General features: G+C 41.9%; 1 protein-coding gene across 3 annotated transcripts in view; it reads left to right on the top strand.

The window, feature by feature from the left end:
• tubgcp5 (tubulin gamma complex component 5) overlaps window positions 1-22,324 on the top strand; it is a 72,424-nt gene that overhangs the window by 3,843 nt on the left and 46,257 nt on the right. For all 3 annotated transcript variants that reach the window (XM_061888741.1, XM_061888740.1, XM_061888739.1), the window contains exons 2-10: window positions 1,465-1,518; window positions 7,035-7,143; window positions 7,199-7,295; window positions 7,367-7,446; window positions 12,832-12,967; window positions 13,032-13,149; window positions 13,211-13,300; window positions 20,484-20,577; window positions 20,658-20,898. In XM_061888741.1, coding sequence (XP_061744725.1) covers window positions 1,465-1,518; window positions 7,035-7,143; window positions 7,199-7,295; window positions 7,367-7,446; window positions 12,832-12,967; window positions 13,032-13,149; window positions 13,211-13,300; window positions 20,484-20,577; window positions 20,658-20,898 — 1,019 coding nt within the window. The remainder of the gene's footprint in view (window positions 1-1,464; window positions 1,519-7,034; window positions 7,144-7,198; window positions 7,296-7,366; window positions 7,447-12,831; window positions 12,968-13,031; window positions 13,150-13,210; window positions 13,301-20,483; window positions 20,578-20,657; window positions 20,899-22,324) is intronic.

Raw genomic sequence — 22,324 nt, 5'->3', positions numbered from 1 at the left:
CAATGACCCATAGTGATAGTCCATCCATCCATTTTCCATGTATTTTCTACCGCTTATTCCCTTTTTGGGGTCGGGTGGGGCGCTGGTGCCCATCACAGCCACACTCGGGCAGAAGGCGGTGTACACCCTGGACAATTCGCCATCTCATTGCAGCAATAGTGATAGTGACACTACTAATAGTGATGCTAGCTAGCTAACTGTCATTGGTACCAACAACCTATGGTGATAGTGACAGTTCTAATAGTCATGCTAGCTAGCTAGCTAGTGGTACTAACAACCAATGGTGATAGTGACAGTACTAATGGTGATGCTAACTAGTAGTACCAACAACCAATGGTGATAGTGACAGTACTAATAGTGATGCTAGTTAGTAGTACTAACAACCAATGGTGATAGTGACAATAGTTGTAGTGATGCTAGATAGCTAGTTGTCAGTGGTAGTAACAACCAATGGCCATAGTGACAGTAGTAATAGTCATGCTAGCTAGTAATACTAGCAACCAATGGTGATAGTGACAGTAGTTGTAGTGATGCTAGCTAGTAGTACTAACAACCAATGGCCATAGTGACAGTAGTAATAGTCATGCTTGCTAGTAATACTAGCAACCAATGGTGATAGTGACAGTAGTTGTAGTGATGCTAGCTAGTAGTACTAACAACCAATGGCCATAGTGACAGTAGTAATAGTCATGCTAGCTAGTAATACTAACAACCAATGGTGATAGTGACAATAGTTGTAGTGATGCTAGCTAGTAGTACTCACAACCAATGGTGATAGTGACAGTAGTAATAGTGATGCTATCTTGTAGTACTAACAACCAATGCTGATAGTGACATTACTAATAGTGATGATCGCTAGTAGTACTAACAACCAATGATGATAGTGACAGTAGTAATAGTGATGCTATCTAGTAGTACTAACAACCAATGATGAGAGTGACAGTAGTAATAGTGATGCTATCTAGCAGTACTAACAACCAATGGTGATAGTGTCAGTAGTGATAGTAATGCTAGCTAGTAGTACTAACAACCAATGATGATAGTGACAGTAGTAATAGTGATGCTATCTAGTAGTACTAACAACCAATGATGATAGTGACAGTAGTGATAGTGATGCTAGCTAGTAGTACTAACAACCAATGGTGATAGTGTCAGTAGTGATAGTGATGCTAGCTAGTAGTACTAACAACCAATGGTGATAGTGACAGTAGTGATAGTGATGCTATCTAGTAGTACTAACAACCAATGGTGATAGTGTCAGTAGTGATAGTGATGCTATCTAGTAGTACTAACAACCAATGATGATAGTGACAGTAGTAATAGTGATGCTATCTAGTAGTACTAACAACCAATGGTGATAGTGACAGTAGTAATAGTGATGCTATCTAGTAGTACTAACAACCAATGCTGATAGTGTCAGTACTGATAGTGATGCTAAGTCTAATGAGTGTGTTTTTCTCTCAGGTTCCATCGTTTCCTGGATGTGGACAGTCACAAGGTGCAGCGAAGCATTAATGGGTGAGTGCAGCTGTCAAGTCAATCTGCCAAGACAAGACCAAGGGCGGAATTATTACGAGTGACAACATTTTGTGCAGGTGCATCGAGCCCAAGTAATAATCAAAATACACAAACAGGAACAAGACATTTAAAGATTTGTCCCCAGAGTCCTTTCTTGTCATATTAACGCTGAAATGGCCTCCTGGTCGCAAAGACTAAAAAATACTTTCTGTCTTTCAACGTCACACACGAGGCTTCTCTACACGTCGAGGTTTGGCGGAGTAAGACTACAAGTCGTTTTACATTTATTTTACATTGGGAGATCCAAGAAAATGTCATCAACAAATTGTAATGTGACAATAGTAATAGTGATGCTCAGAGGTGGGTAGAGTAGCCAGAAATTGTACTCAAGTAAGAGTACAGTTACTTTAGAGATTTATTACTCAAGTAAAAGTAAGGAGTAGTCACCCAAATATTTACTTGAGTAAAAGTAAAAAGTATGTTGTGAAAAAAACTACTCAAGTACTTAGTAACTGATGAGTAACCTGATAACGGCAACAAATAATGCACAAAAACATAAAAATAGCAATGAACAAATTCAGAGCCAGGAATATCTCTTAAGCAACTAAAACAATAATATATATTAAATAATCGTACATTTAAATAAAAAATAAAAATGGCACATTGAGCCACAATAACTTAACAGCACCATAGGCTCAGTAGGCATTCATTGATTTGATTGATTGATTGATTGATTGATTGATTGATTGATTGATTGATTGAAACTTGTATTAGTAGATTGTGCTGTACAGTACATATTCCATACAATTGACAACTAAATGGTAACACCCCAATAAGTTTTTCAACGTTTATCAATTACTTAATAAATGACCAAGTCGAGGTGATCTACCTCATCATATATATATATATATATATATACACATACATATCATATATGTATATATATACATATATACATACATTTATATATACAGTATATAATTTATATTTATTTATTTTGCCGTTTTTGTTGACATGTTAAAGGTGTTTTAATGAATATACATGCATGTTTAACATATAGATTCCTATCTTTCATGAAGACAAGAATATAAGTTGGTGTATTACCTGATTCTGATGACTTGCATTGATTGGAATCAGACAGTAGTGCTGATAATGTCCACGTTTTCAAATGGAGGAGAAAAAAAGTTCCTCTTTTCTGTCTAATACCACATGAAAGTCGTTGGTTTTTGGCATCTTATTTGTCCAGCTTCCATATTCGTTTTTATACACTTTACAAGAAATACATTGGCGGCCAACTCCGTGGCTTGCTAGCTTGTTTGCGCTGGCTTTCGGAGACTCTTATTTTGTTAGCGCAGGCGCGATGGAGCGGCGCTTTTATTGTGAAGACAGGAACTGTGCGATCAGTCTTTAGGCTTTTGACGGGAAGTACGGTTGAAATAAAAAGTGTCTTTTTTCCTTTACACGTTTGATTGATTGATTGAAACTTTTATTAGTAGATTGCACAGTACACTACATATTCCGTACAATTGACCACTAAATGGTAACAACCGAATAAGTTTTTCAACTTGTTTAAGTCGGGTCATGTGACTGCCTGGCTCTATTTGATTAAGTGACTGCATTTGATTGGTGAAACGCAGGCATGCGTAGATTCTACTTTGAAGCTCTGTCATTAACCAAAACAAACATTAACAGATCGATAAAAAAAAGTAGCGAGTAGCGAGCTGAATGTAGATAAATGGAACGGAGTAAAAGTAGCGTTTCTTCTCTATAAATATACTCAAGTAAAAGTATGTTGCATAAAAACTACTCGTAGAAGTACAATTTATCCCAAAAGTTACTCAAGTAAATTTAACGGAGTAAATGTAGCGCATTACTACCCACCTCTGGTGATGCTATCTAACTAATTAGTAGTAACAACAAACAATGATAGTGACAATTATAATAGTCATGCTAGCTAGAATTAGAAAACAAATGATGATAGAGACAGTAGTAATAGTGATGGTAGCTAGCTATCGAGTAGTAACAACAACAAACGATGATAGTGACAATCGGAATAGTGATGCTAGCTGGAAATTTAGTAGTAACAACAACCAACAATGATAGTAACAATATTAATAATGATGCTAGCTATCTATCTAGTAGTAACAACAGCAAACGATGATAGTGACAATAGTATTAGTGATGCAAACTAACCATCTAGTAGTAACAACAACAAACGATGATAGTGACAATAGTATTAGTGATGCAAGCTAGCTATCTAGTAGTAACAACAACAAACGATGATGGTGACAATAGTAATAGTCATGCTAGCTAGCTAGCTAGTAGTAACAACAACAAACGATGATAGTGACAATAGTAATAGTCATGCTAGCTAGTTAGCTAGAAGTAGAAAACAAACGATGATAGTGACAACAGTAATAGTTATGCTAGCTAGCTATCTAGTAGTAACAACAACAAACGATGATAGTGACAATAGCTAGAATTAAAAAATAAATGGTGATACAGACAGTAGTAATAGTGATGCTAGCTAGCTATCGAGTAGTAACAACAACAAACGATGATAGTGACAATAGGAATAGTGATGCTAGCTGGAATCTAGTAGTAACAACAACCAACAATGATAGTAACAATATTAATAATGATGCTAACTATCTATCTAGTAGTAACAACAGCAAACGATGATAGTGACAATAGTATTAGCGATGCAAACTAACCATCTAGTAGTAACAACAACAAACGATGATAGTGACAATAGTATTAGTGATGCAAGCTAGCTATCTAGTAGTAACAACAACAAACGATGATAGTGACAATAGTAATAGTGATGCAAGCTAGCTATCTAGTAGTAACAACAACAAACGATGATGGTGACAATAGTAATAGTCATGCTAGCTAGCTAGCTAGTAGTAACAACAACAAACGATGATAGTGACAATAGGAATAGTGATGCTAGCTGGAATCTAGTAGTAACAACAACCAACAATGATAGTAACAATATTAATAATGATGCTAGCTATCTATCTAGTAGTAACAACAGCAAACGATGATAGTGACAATAGTATTAGTGATGCAAACTAACCATCTAGTAGTAACAACAACAAACGATGATAGTGACAATAGTATTAGTGATGCAAGCTAGCTATCTAGTAGTAACAACAACAAACGATGATAGTGACAATAGTATTAGTGATGCAAGCTAGCTATCTAGTAGTAACAACAACAAACGATGATGGTGACAATAGTAATAGTCATGCTAGCTAGCTAGCTAGTAGTAACAACAACAAACGATGATAGTGACAATAGGAATAGTGATGCTAGCTGGAATCTAGTAGTAACAACAACCAACAATGATAGTAACAATATTAATAATGATGCTAGCTATCTATCTAGTAGTAACAACAGCAAACGATGATAGTGACAATAGTATTAGCGATGCAAACTAACCATCTAGTAGTAACAACAACAAATGATGATAGTGACAATAGTATTAGTGATGCAAGCTAGCTATCTAGTAGTAACAACAACAAACGATGATGGTGACAATAGTAATAGTCATGCTAGCTAGCTAGCTAGTAGTAACAACAACAAACGATGATAGTGACAATAGTAATAGTCATGCTAGCTAGTTAGCTAGAAGTAGAAAACAAACGATGATAGTGACAACAGTAATAGTTATGTTAGCTAGCTATCCAGTAGTAACAACAACAAACGATGATAATGACAATAGTATTAGTGATGCACGCTAGCTATCTAGTAGTAACAACAACAAACGATGATGGTGACAATAGTAATAGTCATGCTAGCTAGCTAGTAGTAACAACAACAAACGATGATAGTGACAATAGTAATAGTCATGCTAGCTAGCTAGCTAGTAGTAACAACAACAAACGATGATAGTGACAATAGTAATAGTCATGCTAGCTAGTTAGCTAGAAGTAGAAAACAAACGATGATAGTGACAATAGTATTAGTGATGCACGCTAGCTATCTAGTAGTAACAACAACAAACGACAATGATGACAATAGTAATAGTCATGCTAGCTAGCTAGCTAGTAGTAACAACAACAAACGATGATAGTGACAATAGTAATAGTCATGCTAGCTAGTTAGCTAGAAGTAGAAAACAAACGATGATAGTGACAACAGTAATAGTTATGCTAGCTAGCTATCTAGTAGTAACAACAACAAACGATGATAGTGACAATAGTATTTGTGATGCAAGCTAGCTATCTAGTAGTAACAACAACAAACGATGATGGTGACAATAGTAATAGTCATGCTAGCTAGCTAGCTAGCTAGTAGTAACAACAACAAACGATGATAGGGACAATAGTAATAGTCATGCTAGCTAGTTAGCTAGAAGTAGAAAACAAACGATGATAGTGACAACAGTAATAGTTATGCTAGCTTGCTATCTAGTAGTAACAACCACAAACGATGATAGTGACAATAGTATTAGTGATGCACGCTAGCTATCTAGTAGTAACAACAACAAACGATGATGGTGACAATAGTATTAGTCATGCTTGCTAGCTAGCTAGTAGTAACAACAACAAACGATGATAGTGACAACAGTAATAGTTATGCTAGCTAGCTATCTAGTAGTAACAACAACAAACGATGATAGTGACAATAGTATTAGTGATGCACGCTAGCTATCTAGTAGTAACAACAACAAACGATGATGGTGACAATAGTATTAGTCATGCTAGCTAGCTAGCTAGTAGTAACAACAACAAACGATGATAGTGACAATAATAATAGTCATGCTAGCTAGCTAGCTAGTAGTAACAACAACAAACGATGATAGTGACAATAGTAATAGTCATGCTAGCTAGTTAGCTAGAAGTAGAAAACAAACGATGATAGTGACAACAGTAATAGTTATGCTAGCTAGCTATCTAGTAGTAACAACAACAAACGACGATGATGAAAATAGTAATAAGTGTAAGTGTATATGTTGATGTTTGTTCTTTAAGTATCTAAGTTATGTGATCTAATTTCTCGGTAATCCAAATGTTTTGTGCAGCAGCATTTTGAATCAACTGTTGTTATATTTATCTGAAATCACAATAACATTGGGTAACAGAGAAGCAAGTCTACGCTGCTTCGAGGCAAGAAAGAAAGAGAGCGGGAAAGGGGACAAAGAAATTTCCAGATCTTTATATCCATCTTGGGAATGGGAGAAGAGAGAGGAGGATTGGAAGGAAATTGTCCGTCTTTGGGAGGGAGGAAGGAGGATGAGCAAAATATCTCAACTCTTAGCTGATTGTGAACAGGAATGTTTCGGTTAAAACTAGGGAAAGGCAGTAATACAGCAGCAATCACAAAAGAAAACACATTCGGAGAATGCTGTAATGTAGTACTTGTAGTTTCCCTCTTATTTCAGCATGTTGTTCAGGAGTGTGTAGAATGACATTAATCAGCTTTCGATTTTCATTTAAGGGGGGAAACGCATTAAAAGCTGCAAAAAAGTAACCGAAAACTTCGGGAAATTTCTTTTTGTGTTTTTCCAGAATCTACGAGAAGCTCATGGTCCACTCAGAAGTCAGTAAAGCCGAAAGCTGGATGAGGCTGACTGGCGAGTTCCTCAACTCCCCTTTGTTTACCAGCAGTGAAAAAAAGGTAGTTGACACCTTGCCTTTCGTAAGTCAGACCTGATGAGACCACTGTGTTGCAGACCGACGTCCACTACGGCGTCCTATCCCTGCTGCTCTGCTTGTCGGGGTCCCCCTCCAACACCAACTTCACGGAAAGACCCCGCGCGAAGGAGGCTGGTGTGTCCTGGTTTTAGTCACACCGTTATTGTCACGCGTGTGTGACTTTTTTTTAATGCTGTCCTCCGCAGAGCCTGAGGACGATTTTGACTGGGCTAAATACCTGACGGAGGGAGAGGACTTGGACTTTGGGCCCTTCCCGGATACTCCTGTGAGTAAAAACCAGGGATAGGTACCGATTTTAGAGTCAGAAGTAGGCATGGGTATCGTTGACTACCAAATCAATTCCGTTCCTGAAACGCTACTTATAAAATATTTTTATGACTAGACGGGAAAATCTGGAAAATCGGGACGGTTGAAAAGTATGACTGGGAGACGCAATACAATCGGGCGGAAGGCGGGATAAACCCTGGACAAGTCGCCACCTTATCGCAGGGCCAACACAGATAGACAACATTCACACTCACATTCACACACTAGGGCCAATTTAGTGTTGCCAATCAACCTATCCCCAGGTGCATGTCTTTGGAGGTGGGAGGAAGCCGGAGTACCCGGAGGGAACCCACGCAGTCACGGGGAGAACATGCAAACTCCACATGGAAAGATCCCGAGCCTGGGATTGAACCCAGGACTGCAGGACCTTCGTATTGTGAGGCAGACGCACTAACCCCTCTCCCACCGTGAAGCCGTTTTAATAAACATTGAACCAACTTTGGGGCAGCACGGTGGAAGAGGGGTTAGTGCGTCTGCCTCACAATACGAAGGTCCTGAGTAGTCCTGGGTTCAATCCCGGGCTCGGGATCTTTCTGTGTGGAGTTTGCATGTCCTCCCCGTGACTGCGTGGGTTCCCTCCGGGTACTCCGGCTTGCTCCCACTTCCAAAGACATGCACCTGGGGATAGGTTGATTGGCAACACTAAATTGGCCCTAGTGTGTGAATGTGAGTGTGGATGTTGTCTATCTGTGTTGGCCCTGCGATGAGGTGGCGACTTGTCCAGGGTGTATACCGCCTTCTGCCCGATTGTAGCTGAGATAGGCACCAGCGCCTCCTAGGGCCCCAAAGGGAATAAGCGGTAGAAAATGAATGGATGGACATCAGAGGGCCAAAAAAATCATTTTTTTGGCCCTCTGATGTATTTGACTTTGACATCCCTGAGCTAAACACACTCAATAAGTCCTCGGTGACATTTTGGTGAATTTACTCAGGAATTTGTGACACTAAAACAATACAAAAAGAATGCCATTGTAAGTTTACAATGATACGTAATCGTGTTAGCACATTAGCTAAACAGTACAGTTAAACATTGCTACCCATAGGTAACCAATGTCAAAGTACATAAGACTTCTAGTCACAGGATCATTTGCAATCCTCGTCCCTGGTTAGGCTTTTAAAGAAAAATGGAGAAAAGTGAAAAAAACACGTACAAGAGGATTAAGACAACTACAAAAAAAAAATACATTAAAATAATTTGCCCCATTTGTCCATTAACTACACCCACCCCTAGCGATCACACTTTTGATTTTCCCTAAGCCACTTTTTTAGTTTTGTGGAGAAAAGTTTAATGTTTAACTGTGAATTTAACTCACTTATCCCACAACAGGGAGTTGGAGTAAATGGCATAGCTTTCAAACATAAAGTGAACTAAGTGCATATATTAAATACAAATAAAGCTAAAACTTAAAAGATATGAAAAAAACTGATATTTTAGCATGGAATGTTTAGGGGGAAAAAAAAATTGTCGTCAGCATTTCCAGTCATTACCACATGAAGACACCTGAGTGCAAATGGAGCTTGTCGTTACAACCCCTTTACAGTAGGTGGCGTGGTAACCACCCTACCCACCATAGATAGATCACAGGCCTGTGGCAAACACTGCAGTTCAAAAAGGCCACTTGAAATGTTGCCTTCCATCCATCCATTTTCTACCGCTTATTCCCTTTCGGGGTCGCGGGGGGCGCTGGCGCCTATCTCAGCTACAATCGGGCGGAAGGCAGGGTACACCCTGGACAAGTCGCCACCTCATCGCAGGGCCAACACAGATAGACAGACAACATTCACACTCACATTCACACACTAGGGCCAATTTTAGTGTTGCCAATCAACCTATCCCCAGGTGCATGTCTTTGGAAATGTTGCCTAAAATATGCAAACCCCAAAACCAGTAAAGTTGTCACGTTGTGTAAATGGTAAATAAACAGAGAATACAATGATTTGCAAACCCTTTTCAGCATATATTCAATTGAATGGACTGCAAAGACAAGATATTTAACGTTTGAGCTGGAAAACTTTGTTATTTTTGGCAAATATTAACTCATTTGGAATTTGATGCCTGCAACACGTTTCAAAAAAGCTGGCACAAGTGGCAAAAAAGACTGATGAAGTTGACACTTATTTGGAACATCCCACAGGTGAAAAGGCTAATTGGGAACAGGTGGATGCCATGATTGGGTATAAAAACAGCTTCCATGAAATGCTCAGTCATTCACAAACAACGATGGGGTGAGGGTCACCACTTTGTCATCAAATGTGTGAGCAAATTGTCCAACAGTTTAAGAACATTTCTCAACCAGCTATTGCAGGGAATCTAGGGATTTCAGCATCAACAGTCCGTAATATCATCAAAAGGTTCAGAGAATCTGGAGAAATCACTGCACGTAGGCGATGATATTATAGACCTTCGATCCCTCAGGCGGTACTGCATCAAAAAGCGACATCAGTGTGTAAAGGATATCGCCACATGGGCTCAGGAACACTTCAGAAAACCACTTTCAGTAACTACAGTTTGTCGCTACATCTGTAAGGGCAAGTTAAAACTCGACTTTGCAAAGTGAAAGCCATTTATCAACAACACCCACAAACGCTGCCGGCTTCACTGGGCCCGAGCTCATTTAAGATGGACTGATGCGAAGTGGAAAAGTGTTCTGTGGTCTGACGAGTCCACATTTCAAATTGTTTTTGGAAACAGTGGACTTTGTGTCCTCCGGACCAAAGAGCAAAATAACCATCCGGATTGGTCTAGGCGCAAACTGTAAAAGCCAGCATCTGTGATGGTATGGGGGTGTATTAGTGCCCAAGGCATGGGTAACTTACACATCTGTGAAGGCACCATTAATGCTGAAAGGTCCATACAGGTTTTGGGGCAACATATGTTGCAAATTCTCCAACAGTTTAAGAACATTTCTCAATCAGCTATTGCAGAGAATCTAGGGATTTCAGCATCAACGGTCCGTAATATCATCAAAAGGTTCTGAGAATCTGGAGAAATCACTGCACGTAAGCGATGATTACGGACCTTCGATCCCTCAGGCGGTACTGCATCAAAAAGCGACATCAGTGTGTAAAGGATATCACCACATGGGCTCAGGAACACTTCAGAAAACCACTTTCAGTAACTACAGTTTGTCGCTACATCTGTAAGTGCAAGTTAAAACTCGACTTTGCAAAGTGAAAGCCATTTATCAGCAACACCCAGAAACGCTGCCGGCTTCACTGGGCCCGAGCTCATCTAAGATGGACTGATGCGAAGTGGAAAAGTGTTCTGTGGTCTGACGAGTCCACATTTCAAATTGTTTTTGGAAACAGTGGACTTCGTGTCCTCCGGATCAAGAGGAAAATGACCATCCAGATTGTTTTAGGCGCGAGTGTAAAAGCCAGCATCTGTGATGGTATGGGGGTGTATTAGTGCCCAAGGCATGGGTAACTTACACATCTGTGAAGGCACCATTAATGCTGAAAGGTCCATACAGGTTTTGGGGCAACATATGTTGCAAATTCTCCAACAGTTTAAGAACATTTCTCAATCAGCTATTGCAGAGAATCTAGGGATTTCAGCATCAACGGTCCGTAATATCATCAAAAGGTTCAGAGAATCTGGAGAAATCACTGCACGTAGGCGATGATTACGGACCTTCGATCCCTCAGGCGGTACTGCATCAAAAAGCGACATCAGTGTGTAAAGGATATCACCACATGGGCTCTGGAACACTTCAGAAAACCACTTTCAGTAACTACAGTTTGTCGCTACATCTGTAAGTTCAAGTTAAAACTCGACTTTGCAAAGTGAAAGCCATTTATCAACAACACCCACAAACGCTGCCGGCTTCACTGGGCCCGAGCTCTTCTAAGATTCACTGATGCGAAGTGGAAAAGTGGTCTGACGAGTCCACATTTCAAATTGTTTTTGGAAACAGTGGACTTTGTGTCCTCCGGATCAAAGAGCAAAATAACCATCCAGATTGTTTTAGGCGCAAGTGTAAAAGCCAGCATCTGTGATGGTATGGGGGTGTATTAGTGCCCAAAGCATGGGTAACTTACACATCTGTGAAGGCACCATTAATGCTGAATGGTCCATACAGGTTTTGGGGCAACATATGTTGCAAATTGTCCAACAGTTTAAGAACATTTCTCAACCAGCTATTGCAGAGAATCTAGGGATTTCAGCATCAACGGTCCGTAATATCATCAAAAGGTTCAGAGAATCTGGAGAAATCACAGCACATAAGCCATGATATTACGGACCTTGAATCCCTCAGGCGGTACTGCATCAAAAAGCGACATCAGTGTGTAAAGGCTATCGCCACATGGGCTCAGAAACACTTCAGAAAACCACTTTCAGTAACTACAGTTTGTCGCTACATCTGTAAGTTCAAGTTAAAACTCGACTTTGCAAAGTGAAAGCCATTTATCAACAACACCCACAAACGCTGCCGGCTTCACTGGGCCCGAGCTCATTTAAGATGGACTGATGCGAAGTGGAAAAGTGTTCTGTGGTCTGACGAGTCCACATTTCAAATTGTTTTTGGAAACAGTGGACTTTGTGTCCTCCGGATCAAAGAGGAAAATAACCATCCAGATTGTTTTAGGCGCGAGTGTAAAAGCCAGCATCTGTGATGGTATGAGGGTGTATTAGTGCCCAAGGCATGGGTAACTTACACATCTGTGAAGGCACCATTAATGCTGAATGGTCCATACAGGTTTTGGGGCAACATATGTTGCCATCCAAGCAACGTTTTCATGGACGCCCCTGCTTATCTCAGCAAGACAATGCCAAGCCACGTGTTACAACAGCGTGGCTTCATAGTAAAAGAGTGCAGGTACTACACTGGCCTGCCTGTAGTCCAGACCTGTCTCCCATTCAAAATGTGTGGCGCATTATGAAGTCTAAAATACCACAAGGGAGACCCCGGACTGTTGAACAACTTAAGCTGTACATCAAGCAAGGATGGGAGATAATTCCACCTGAAAAGCTTAAAAAAATGTGTCTTCTCAGTTCCCAAACCTTTACTGAGTGTTGTTCAAAGGAAAAGCCATGGAACACAGTGGTAAAAATTCCCCTGTGCCAACTTGTTTGCAACGTGTTGCTGCCATTACATTCGAAGTAAATGAAGTTAAGTTTCTCAGTGTGAACATTAAATATCTTGTTTCTGCAGTTTATTCAATTGAAGACAAGTTGAAAATAATTAGCAAATCATTGTATTCTCGTTTTATTTACCATTTACACAACATGCCAACTTCACTGGTTTTGGGGTTTTGTAAGTAATCAAGCTCGTGCTACGGATGGTTTGCGTAATTTGTATTCCATGCGGACCTTCTCCAGGAGTGGTCCGAGGAGGAGACCGAGGAGGAGGATGGCCGTCAGCCAATCAGCAGGGAGGACTCTGGCATCCAGCTGGACAAAACCCCCCAGGAGGACAAAGAGGGTGGAAGCAAGACGGTCCAGGTCACATGGACAGGTAGGAACCGATGGTCCGTGAGCAAACGTGACCACTTCCTGAATGACGACGTGTGTTGTGGCAGTGGGCGAACCCGATGCCCGGGTCTGGCTGGAGCACCACGTGGTGACCCCCTACTGGGTGGGACAAGCCCCTCGATTCGCCCACAGCCTCCATTTGCACTCCAATCTGCTCAATGTCTGGTAGGAACCATGTGGCCTCTTCTGTTGTGTTGTACCTTGTTTTTGACCCGGTCCTGCACAGGGACCAGCACCTGTACAACACCGACCCGCTCTACCTGCCAGAGGAAAAACCCTTCATCACAGAGACACAGGTTATCCGAGAAACGCTGTGGTGAGTAGTCCGGTACTTTGTTAAAGACCGAGTCAACGTCCATGTAATTTAGTATAATTTCTCAAGGAACTGTGCTTGGATGTACTTTAGAGTAGTCAGAGTAAAGCTTGTACCACAGTACAGTGCCCCAAATCTGGCTTAAGGAGGCCTTAAATGTGTTTACCCTAATTTCAAGACTACAAGCTGCTACTTTTTTTCCTACACTTGGACACCGCGGCTTATAAAAGTGTGCGGCTAATTTATGAATTATTTTTCTCATGTCTATCTGTGTTGACCCTGTGATGAGGTGGCGACTTGTCCAGGGTGTACCCTGCCTTCCGCCCGATTGTAGCTGAGATAGGCGTCAGTGCCCCCCGCGACCCCGAAAGGGAATAAGCGGTAGAAAATGGATGGGATGGATGGATGTTGGCCATAATGCAAACAAAAACAAGCATAGACACTGGATATTGTTTGCGCTATGGCGCCATCTTTTGGTCGAGTACGATCACTGCAGGTGCTACAGCGCTCCTCTGTTTAGAGCTCCTCTCCAGGGGGTCCTGACTGACTCTCTCTCTTTTGTGGCTGTGTGTAGAAGTGGTCTGAATATTTTTTTCTTTTCCTCCCCCTCATTGTTTACCTGTATCTCACCTTTTTTGTAAGGGGCGCCGTAAGTTGGCAGACCAGTCAGCGATCCTGTTCTGTCTCCCTGTAATCATCAAAGACCAAGGAGCTGGTCATTGACTTTGTTGGGAGGTCGAGTCCACGGTCCCAACCTATTGTGATCGAGGGAGTTGAGGTACAGACCGTGGACTCATTCAAGTACCTCGGGGTTTGGGTGGACAATAAGCTGGACTGGACTGTTAACACGGACCACCAGTACAAGAAAGGACAGAGCAGGCTGTACTTCCTCAGAAGACTGCACTCCTTCAACATTTGTAGAAAACTCCTGTGGATGTACTACCAGTCTGTGGTTGCCAGTGTTCTGTTCTACATGGTAGTGTGCTGGGGGGGCAGTACATCTAAGAAGGACAGCTCCAGACTTGAGAAACTGATCAGGCGGGCCGGTTCAACAATGGGAATGAAACTGGACTCACTGGTGACGGTGGCAGAGAAGAGGACTGTGGACAAACTAGTGAGCATCCTGGATGATGCCAGTCACCCTCTGCATAGTGTTATCAGTAGCCAGAGGAGCCTGTTCAGTGCTAGACTGCTTCATCCCAAGTGCAGGACTTATAGACTCAAGAACTCCTTTGTCCCACACGCCATTAGACTGTACAACTCCTCTCTGGGACGGGGGGCAGGGGGTACTAGGATGACAGGGGATGCAAAACAATAACAGTGCAATACGTTTTCATAACATGCTCACTACTGCCTACTTTGTCTTGTTATATTCTTATTTTACTGTTATAATTTTTTATTCTTATTGTAATATTTCTCTATTTTGTTTCTATTTAAACCTCCATTATTTACTTTTTCCTTTTTTTTTAAATTGATCTCAACTCTGTACACTGCTGCTGGAATTTTAATTTTCCTGAAGGAACTCTCCTGAAGGAATCAATAAAGTACTATCTATCTATCTATCTATCTATCTATCTATCTATCTATCTATCTATCTATCTATCTATCTATCTATCTATCTATCTATCTATCTATCTATCTATCTATCTATCTATCTATCTATCTATCTATCTATCTATCTAGTGGATCCTGTTCTGTCTCCCTGTAATGTTTGATCCTGTTCTGTCTCCCTGTAATGTTTGATCCTGTTCTGTCTCCCTGTAATGTTTGATCCTGTTCTGTCTCCCTGTAATGTTTGATCCTGTTCTGTCTCCCTGTAATGTTTGATCTTGTCCTGTCTCCTTGTAATATTTGATCTTGTTCTGTCTCTTTGTAATGTTTGATCTTGTCCTGTCTCTTTGTAATGTTTGATCTTGTTCTGTCTCCCTGTAATGTGTGATCCTCTTTTGTCTCCCTATAATGTTTGATCCTGTTTTGTCCAGAGGTGGGTAGAGTAGCCAGAAATTGTACTCAAGTAAGAGTACTGTTACTTTAGCGATTTATTACTCAAGTAAAAGTAAGGAGTAGTCACCCAAATATTTACTTGAGTAAAAGTAAAAAGTATGTTGTGAAAAAACTACTCAAGTACTGAGTAACTGATGAGTAACCTGTTTGTTTAATGATTACGGCGACCAATAATGCACAAAAACATAAAAATAGCAATGAACAAATTCAGAGCCAGGAATGTCTCTTAAGCAACTAAAACAATAATATATATCAAATAATACTACATTAAAATAAAATAAAAATGAAGGCACATTGAGCCACAATAACTTAACAGCACCATAGGCTCAGTAGGCATTGATTGATTGATTGATTGATTGATACTTTTATTAGTAGATTGCACAGTACAGTAAATATTCCATACAATTGACCACTAAATGGTAACACCTCAATAAGATTTTCAACGTTTATCAATTACTTAATAAATGACCAAGTCGAGGTGATCTACCTCATATATACATACACACACATATCATACATATATACGTACATACATACATATATATATATATATGTATATATATATATATACATACATACATACATAAATTTATATATACAGTATATAATTTATATTATTTTGCCGTTTTTGTTGACATGTTAAAGGTGTTTTAATGAATATACATGCATGTTTAACATATAGATTCCTATCTTTCATGAAGACAAGAATATAAGTTGGTGTATTACCTGATTCTGATGACTTGCATTGATTGGAATCAGACGTTCACGTTTTCAAATGGAGGAGAAAAAAAGTTCCTCTTTTCTGTCTAACACCACATGAAAGTCGTTGGTTTTTGGCATCTTATTTGTCCAGCTTCCATATTCGTTTTTATACACTTTACAAGAAATACATTGGCGGCAAACTCCGTGGCTTGCTAGCTTGTTTGCGCTGGCTTTCGGAGACTCTTATTTTGTTAGCGCAGGCGAAATGGAGCGGCACTTTTATTGTGAAGACAGGAACTGTGCGATCAGTCTTTAGGCTTGTGACGGGAAGTACGGTTGAAATAAAAAGTGTCTTTTTTCCTTTACACTTTTGATTGATTGATTGAAACTTTTATTATTAGATTGCACAGTACAGTACATAATCCGTACAATTTACCACTAAATGGTTACAACCGAATAAGTTTTTTAACTTGCTTAAGTCGGGTCATGTGACCGCCTGGCTCTGTTTGATTGGTCCAACGTCACCAGTGACTGCATGTGATTGGTGAAACGCAGGCATGCGTAGATTCTACTTTGAAGCTCTGTCATTAACCAAAACAAACATTAATAGATCGATTAAAAAAAAATAGCGAGTAGCGAGCTGAATGTAGATAAATGGAACGGAGTAAAAGTAGCGTTTCTTCTCTATAAATATACTCAAGTAAAAGTAAAAGTATGTTGCATAAAAACTACTCGTAGAAGTACAATTTATCCCAAAATTTACTTAAGTAAATGTAACGGAGTAAATGTAGCGCGTTACTACCCACCTCTGGTTTTGTCTACCTGTATTGTTTGATCTTGTCCTGTCTCTTTGTATTGTTTGATCCTGTTCTGTCTCCCTATAATGTTTGATCCTGTTCTGTCTCCCTGTAATGTTTGATCCTGTTCTGTCTCCCTATAATGTTTGATCCTGTTCTGTCTCCCTGTAATGTTTGATCCTGTTCTGTCTCCCTATAATGTTTGATCCTGTTCTGTCTCCCTATAATGTTTGATCCTGTTCTGTCTCCCTGTAATGTTTGATCCTGTTCTGTCTCCCTATAATGTTTGATCCCGTTCTGTCTCCCTGTAATGTTTGATCCTGTTCTGTCTCCCTATAATGTTTGATCCTGTTCTGTCTCCCTATAATGTTTGATCCTGTTCTGTCTCCCTGTAATGTTTGATCCTGTTCTGGCCCCCTGTAATGTTTGATCCTGTTCTGTCTCCCTGTAATGTTTGATCCCGTTTTGTCTCCCTGTATTGTTTGATCCTGTTCTGTCTCCCTGTGATGTTTGATCCTGTTCTGTCTCCCTGTGATGTTTGATCCTGTTCTGTCTCTCTGTAATGTTTGATCCTGTTCTGTCTCCCTGCATTGTTTGATCCTGTTCTGTCTCCCTGTAATGTTTGATCCTGTTCTGTCTCCCTGTAATGTTTGATCCTGTTCCGTCTCCCTGTAATGTTCGATCCTGTGCTGTCTTCCTATAATGTTTGATCCTGTTATGTCTCCCTATAGTGTTTGATCCTGTTCTGTCTCCCTGTATTGTTTGATCCCATTCTGTCTCCCTGTAGTGTTTTATCCTGTTCTTTCTCCCTGTAATGTTTGATCCTTTTCTGTCTCCCTGTAATGTTTGATCCTGTTCTGTTTCCCCGTATTGTTTGATCCTGTTCTGTCTCCCTGTATTGTTTGATCCCGTTCTGTCTTCCTGTAACGTTTGATCCTCTACTGTCTCCCTGTAATGTTTGACCTTGTTCTGTCTCCCTGTATTGTTTGATCCCGTTCTGTCTCCCTGTAATGTTTGATCCCGTTCTGTCTCCCTGTAATGTTTGATCCTGTTCTGTCTCCCTGTAATGTTTGTCTGATCTTGAATGGGATTGTGCTGAAAATTTTAATTTCCCCTTGGGGATTGATAAAGTATTTCTGATTCTGATTCTGATATGTGAGTCGAGAGGAGTCAGATGAGGTGGTTCGGGCATCTGGTCAGGATGCCACCCGAACGCCTCCCCAGGGAGGTGTTTCGGGCACGTCCGACCGGTAGGAGGCCACGGGGAAGACCCAGGACACGTTGGGAAGACTATGTCTCCCGGCTGGCCTGGGAACGACTCGGGATCCCTTGGGAGGAGGTGGACGAAGTCTGGGCTTCCCTGCTTAGGCTGCTGCCCCTGCGACCGCGATGGATAAATGGATGGCAGGTGGCCAAATACTTTTGGCAATACAGTGTAAATCAAAGACTCAGTACAGTATCAAAGGAAAATGAAGTAATTAAAAAAATTTAATAAAAAATGTTTTATTACAAAATATTTTTTTCTTTTTTTAAATATTTTTAATTACTTTATTTTCCTATGATACCACCCTGAGTCTCTGATTTATTTTGCCCAATTTTCCATTTTGTCCATTGTTTATGCACTTTCATTTTTGAAGTTCCATCCATCCATTTTTTACCGCTTATTCCCTTTGGGGTAGCGGGGGGAGCGGGTGCCTATCTCAGCTACAATCGGGCGGAAGGCGGGGTACACCCTGGACAAGTCACCACCTCATCACAGGGCCAACACAGATAGACAGACAACATTCACACTCACATTCACACACTAGGGCCAATTTAGTGTCGCCAATCAACCTATCCCCAGGTGCATGTCTTTGGAAGTGGGAGGAAGCCGGAGTACCCGGAGGGAACCCACGCATTCACGGGGAGAACATGCAAACTCCACACAGAAAGATCCCGAGCCCGGGATTGAACTCAGGACCTTCGTATTGTGAGGCAGACGCACTAACCCCTCTGCCACCGTGAAGCCCCATTTTTTAAGTTGTTCTTGATTTATTATATCAATTTATTGACCACAGCTGTGACTATATAAGGGCGTCACTTCCTGTTAAAAAAAAACCTGCACACTGATGAAGACATTTTTTAAACCGGTGTTTGGTAGCGCCTGCGCAGTTTTTACTAAATTTTAAGGACATGAGTGTTGCTGGCCTTGCTTTTTCTTTAACAAGTCACATTTATCCGCCCGAATGCAGCCGAGATAGGCTCCAGCACCCCCCGCTACCCCAAAAGGGACAAGCGGTAGAGAATGGATGTATTGAAGTCACCTTTATCACGCTCAGTCAACCTGAAGGAACTCTCCTGAAGGAATCAATGAAGTGCTATCTATCTATCTATCCATCCATCCATCAACTTCCGCTTATCCGAGGTCGGATCGCGGGGGAAACAGCCTAAGCAGGGAAACCCAGACTTCCCTCTCCCCAGCCACTTCGTCTAGCTCTTCCCGGGGGATCCCGAGGCGTTCCCAGGCCAGCCGAGAGACATGGTCTTCCCCATGACCTCCTTCCGGTTGGACGTGCCCTAAACACCTCCCTAGGGAGGCGTTCGGGTGGCATCCTGACCTGATGCCCGAACCACCTCATCTGGCTCCTCTCGATGTGGAGGAGCAGCGGCTTTACTTTGAGTTCCTCCCGGATGGCAGAGCTTCTCACCCTATCTCTAAGGGAGAGACCTGGAAACTCATTTGGGCCGCTTGTACCCGTGATCTTATCCTTTCGGTCATGACCCAAAGCTCATGACCATAGGTGAGGATGGGAACGTAGATCGACCAGTAAATTGAGAGCTTTGCCTTCCGGCTCAGCTCCTTCTTCACCACAACGGATCGGTACAACGTCCGCATTACTGAAGACGCCGCACCGATCCGCCTGTCGATCTCACGATCCACTCTTCCTTCACTCGTGAACAAGACTCCTAGGTACTTGAACTCCTCCACTTGGGGCAGGGTCTCCTCCCCAACCCGGAGATGGCATTCCACTCTTTTCCGGGCGAGAACCATGGACTCGGACTTGGAGGTGCTGATTCTCATTCCGGTCGCTTCACACTCGGCTGCGAACCGATCCAGCGAGAGCTGAAGATCCCGGTCAGATGAAGCCATCAGGACCACATCATCTGCAAAAAGCAGAGACCTAATCCTGCGGTCACCAAACCGGAACCCCTCAACACCTTGACTGCGCCTAGAAATTCTGTCCATGAAAGTTATGAACAGAATCGGTGACAAAGGGCAGCCTTGGCGGAGTCCAACCCTCACTGGAAATGTGTTCGACTTACTGCCGGCAATGCGGACCAAGCTCTGGCACTGATCATACAGGGAACGGACCGCCACCACTGTCCAAAACATGAGGCCGCAAATCCGATGACACAACTACAAAGTCGATCATGGAACTGCGGCCTAGGGTGTCCTGGTGCCAAGTGCACATATGGACACCTTTATGTTTGAACATGGTGTTTGTTATGGACAAACTGTGACGAGCACAAAAGTCCAATAACAAAACACCACTCGGGTTCAGATCCGGGCGGCCATTCTTCCCAATCACGCCTCTCCAGGTTTCATTATCGTTGCCAACGTGAGCGTTGAAGTCTCCCAGTAGGACAAGTTTTGTTTGTACCTTTTTTAGTCAAGATTCTAATGGTGACAAATTGTGTCGCAGGCTTCTGTCCGGGGTTAAAAGACACTTCATCTTCCAGCACCACGACGGGAAAGTGTCCGTGAGGAACAACGTGGTGGTGACTCATCTGACCAGCGTCTGTTCAAACGATCCGTCCTAAATTGGCCTTTTTTTTGGTGCGTAGAAATGAAATGTTCTCCTCCTCCCCGTCCGCAGAACTGCCTGCGCTCCGTGCTGGAGCACGTGGCCGTGTACGGCCAGGCCGTGTCCAGGCTGCAGAGGTTCATCGACGAGGTGACGGGGCACAGCCCGGAGCTGGGCCCGGCCGGATCCGGCGCCAAGAGGGGCTCGGAACCTCCCTTCAGAACCTACCAGGCCTTCGTGTGGGCGCTCAACAAGTTCTTCGCCGGCTTCAAGGAGGAGCTGACCTCCATCGAGAGAGGACTGGTGTGTGAAGGCAAGCACCGTCTCCTTACGTGTCCAATTGGGGCGGTATGGCTCGGTTGGTAGAGTGGCCGTGCCAGCAACTTGAGGGTTCCAGGTTCGATCCCAGCATCTGCCGTTGAGTCCTTGGGAAAGACACTTTACCCACCTGCTCCAAGTGCCACCCACACTGCGCCTAAATGGAACTTGGATATTGGGTTTCACTATGTAAAAGAGCTTTAAGTCACAAGAGAAAAGCGCTATATAAATATACTTCACAATTACACTGGGATTCACATGGGGCTGGCCGATACGACTCAAAACATTGTCGCGATATCAGTGCGTCTGTCATGTTTTGTGATCATGTTTTGTTTAGTTGTGTTATGTTACTTCAAGACTCCATTAGTTCCTGTTTTTCCCTTGTTTTGTTTCCATGGCAACTCATTGGTTTCACCTGTACTCATTTGGACTCACGCACCTGCGTTAATCACTTCACTATTATTTAAGCTTGTAGTCGCCAGGCAGTCGGCCTGGCATCATTGTTGTTCGTTTCACGCTCTGTCCTTGCCACAGTAGGTCACGCTCGTTTTTCATGCTTGATTCATGCTGCTCTTGTCTTGCCACGTAAGTTTTCTTTGTAATTCAAGCCACAGTTTATTGCGTTGTTCAGTTCATGTTTCATGTCCTAAGTTCTTTTTGCCTCAGCCTTGTGCGCGCCTTTTGTTTGTACCTTTCTTCTGTCATGAACCTTTCTTCTGTCATGATGTGGGGGGTCGTTCTCCCAGGAAGGCAGCCGGACTACTCGGTACATGGCGTGTAGGTAAAAACATGATTTAATCTTGACTAAAAAAGGTACAAACAAAAGGCGCACACAAGGCGGAGGCAAAAAGAACTTAGGACATGAAACATGAACTAAACAATGCAATAAACTGTGGCTTGAATAACAAAGAAAACTTACGTGGCAAGACAAGAGCAGCATGAATCAAGCATGAAAAACGAGCGTGACTTACTGTAGCAAGAACAGAGCATGAAACGAACAACAATGATGCCAGGCCCACTGCCTGGCGACTACAAGCTTAAATAATAGTGAAGTTATAAACAAGGGTGCGTGAGTCCGAAACAAATCAGGTGCGTGAGTCCAACTGAGTACAGGTGAAACCAATGAGTTGTCATGGAAACAAAACCAGGGAGTGAAAAAACAGGAACTAATGGAGTCTTGAAGTAACATAACAACTAAACAGAGCATGACAGTGTCAAATTGGTAGACATTGGTCCTTATTAGACGTAACGATATCAAAATCTCGAGGTACGGTATTCACGGTATTAAGCCCACGGTACAATATTATTGTGGTGTATGACCAAAAGAAAAAAAGACTTCAAAATGCAATAATGTATCAAATGAATACTATCAAGCACATTTTTTTATTGATATTGATTACGTGACTATCGTGAAATATAGT

Source organism: Nerophis ophidion, linkage group LG26 (genome assembly GCF_033978795.1).
Source record: "Nerophis ophidion isolate RoL-2023_Sa linkage group LG26, RoL_Noph_v1.0, whole genome shotgun sequence".
In the NCBI taxonomy this organism is placed as follows: Eukaryota; Metazoa; Chordata; class Actinopteri; order Syngnathiformes; family Syngnathidae; genus Nerophis; species Nerophis ophidion.
The sequence above is the reverse complement of the archived record's forward strand: the minus strand, read 5'-3'. Positions and strand labels throughout refer to the sequence as shown.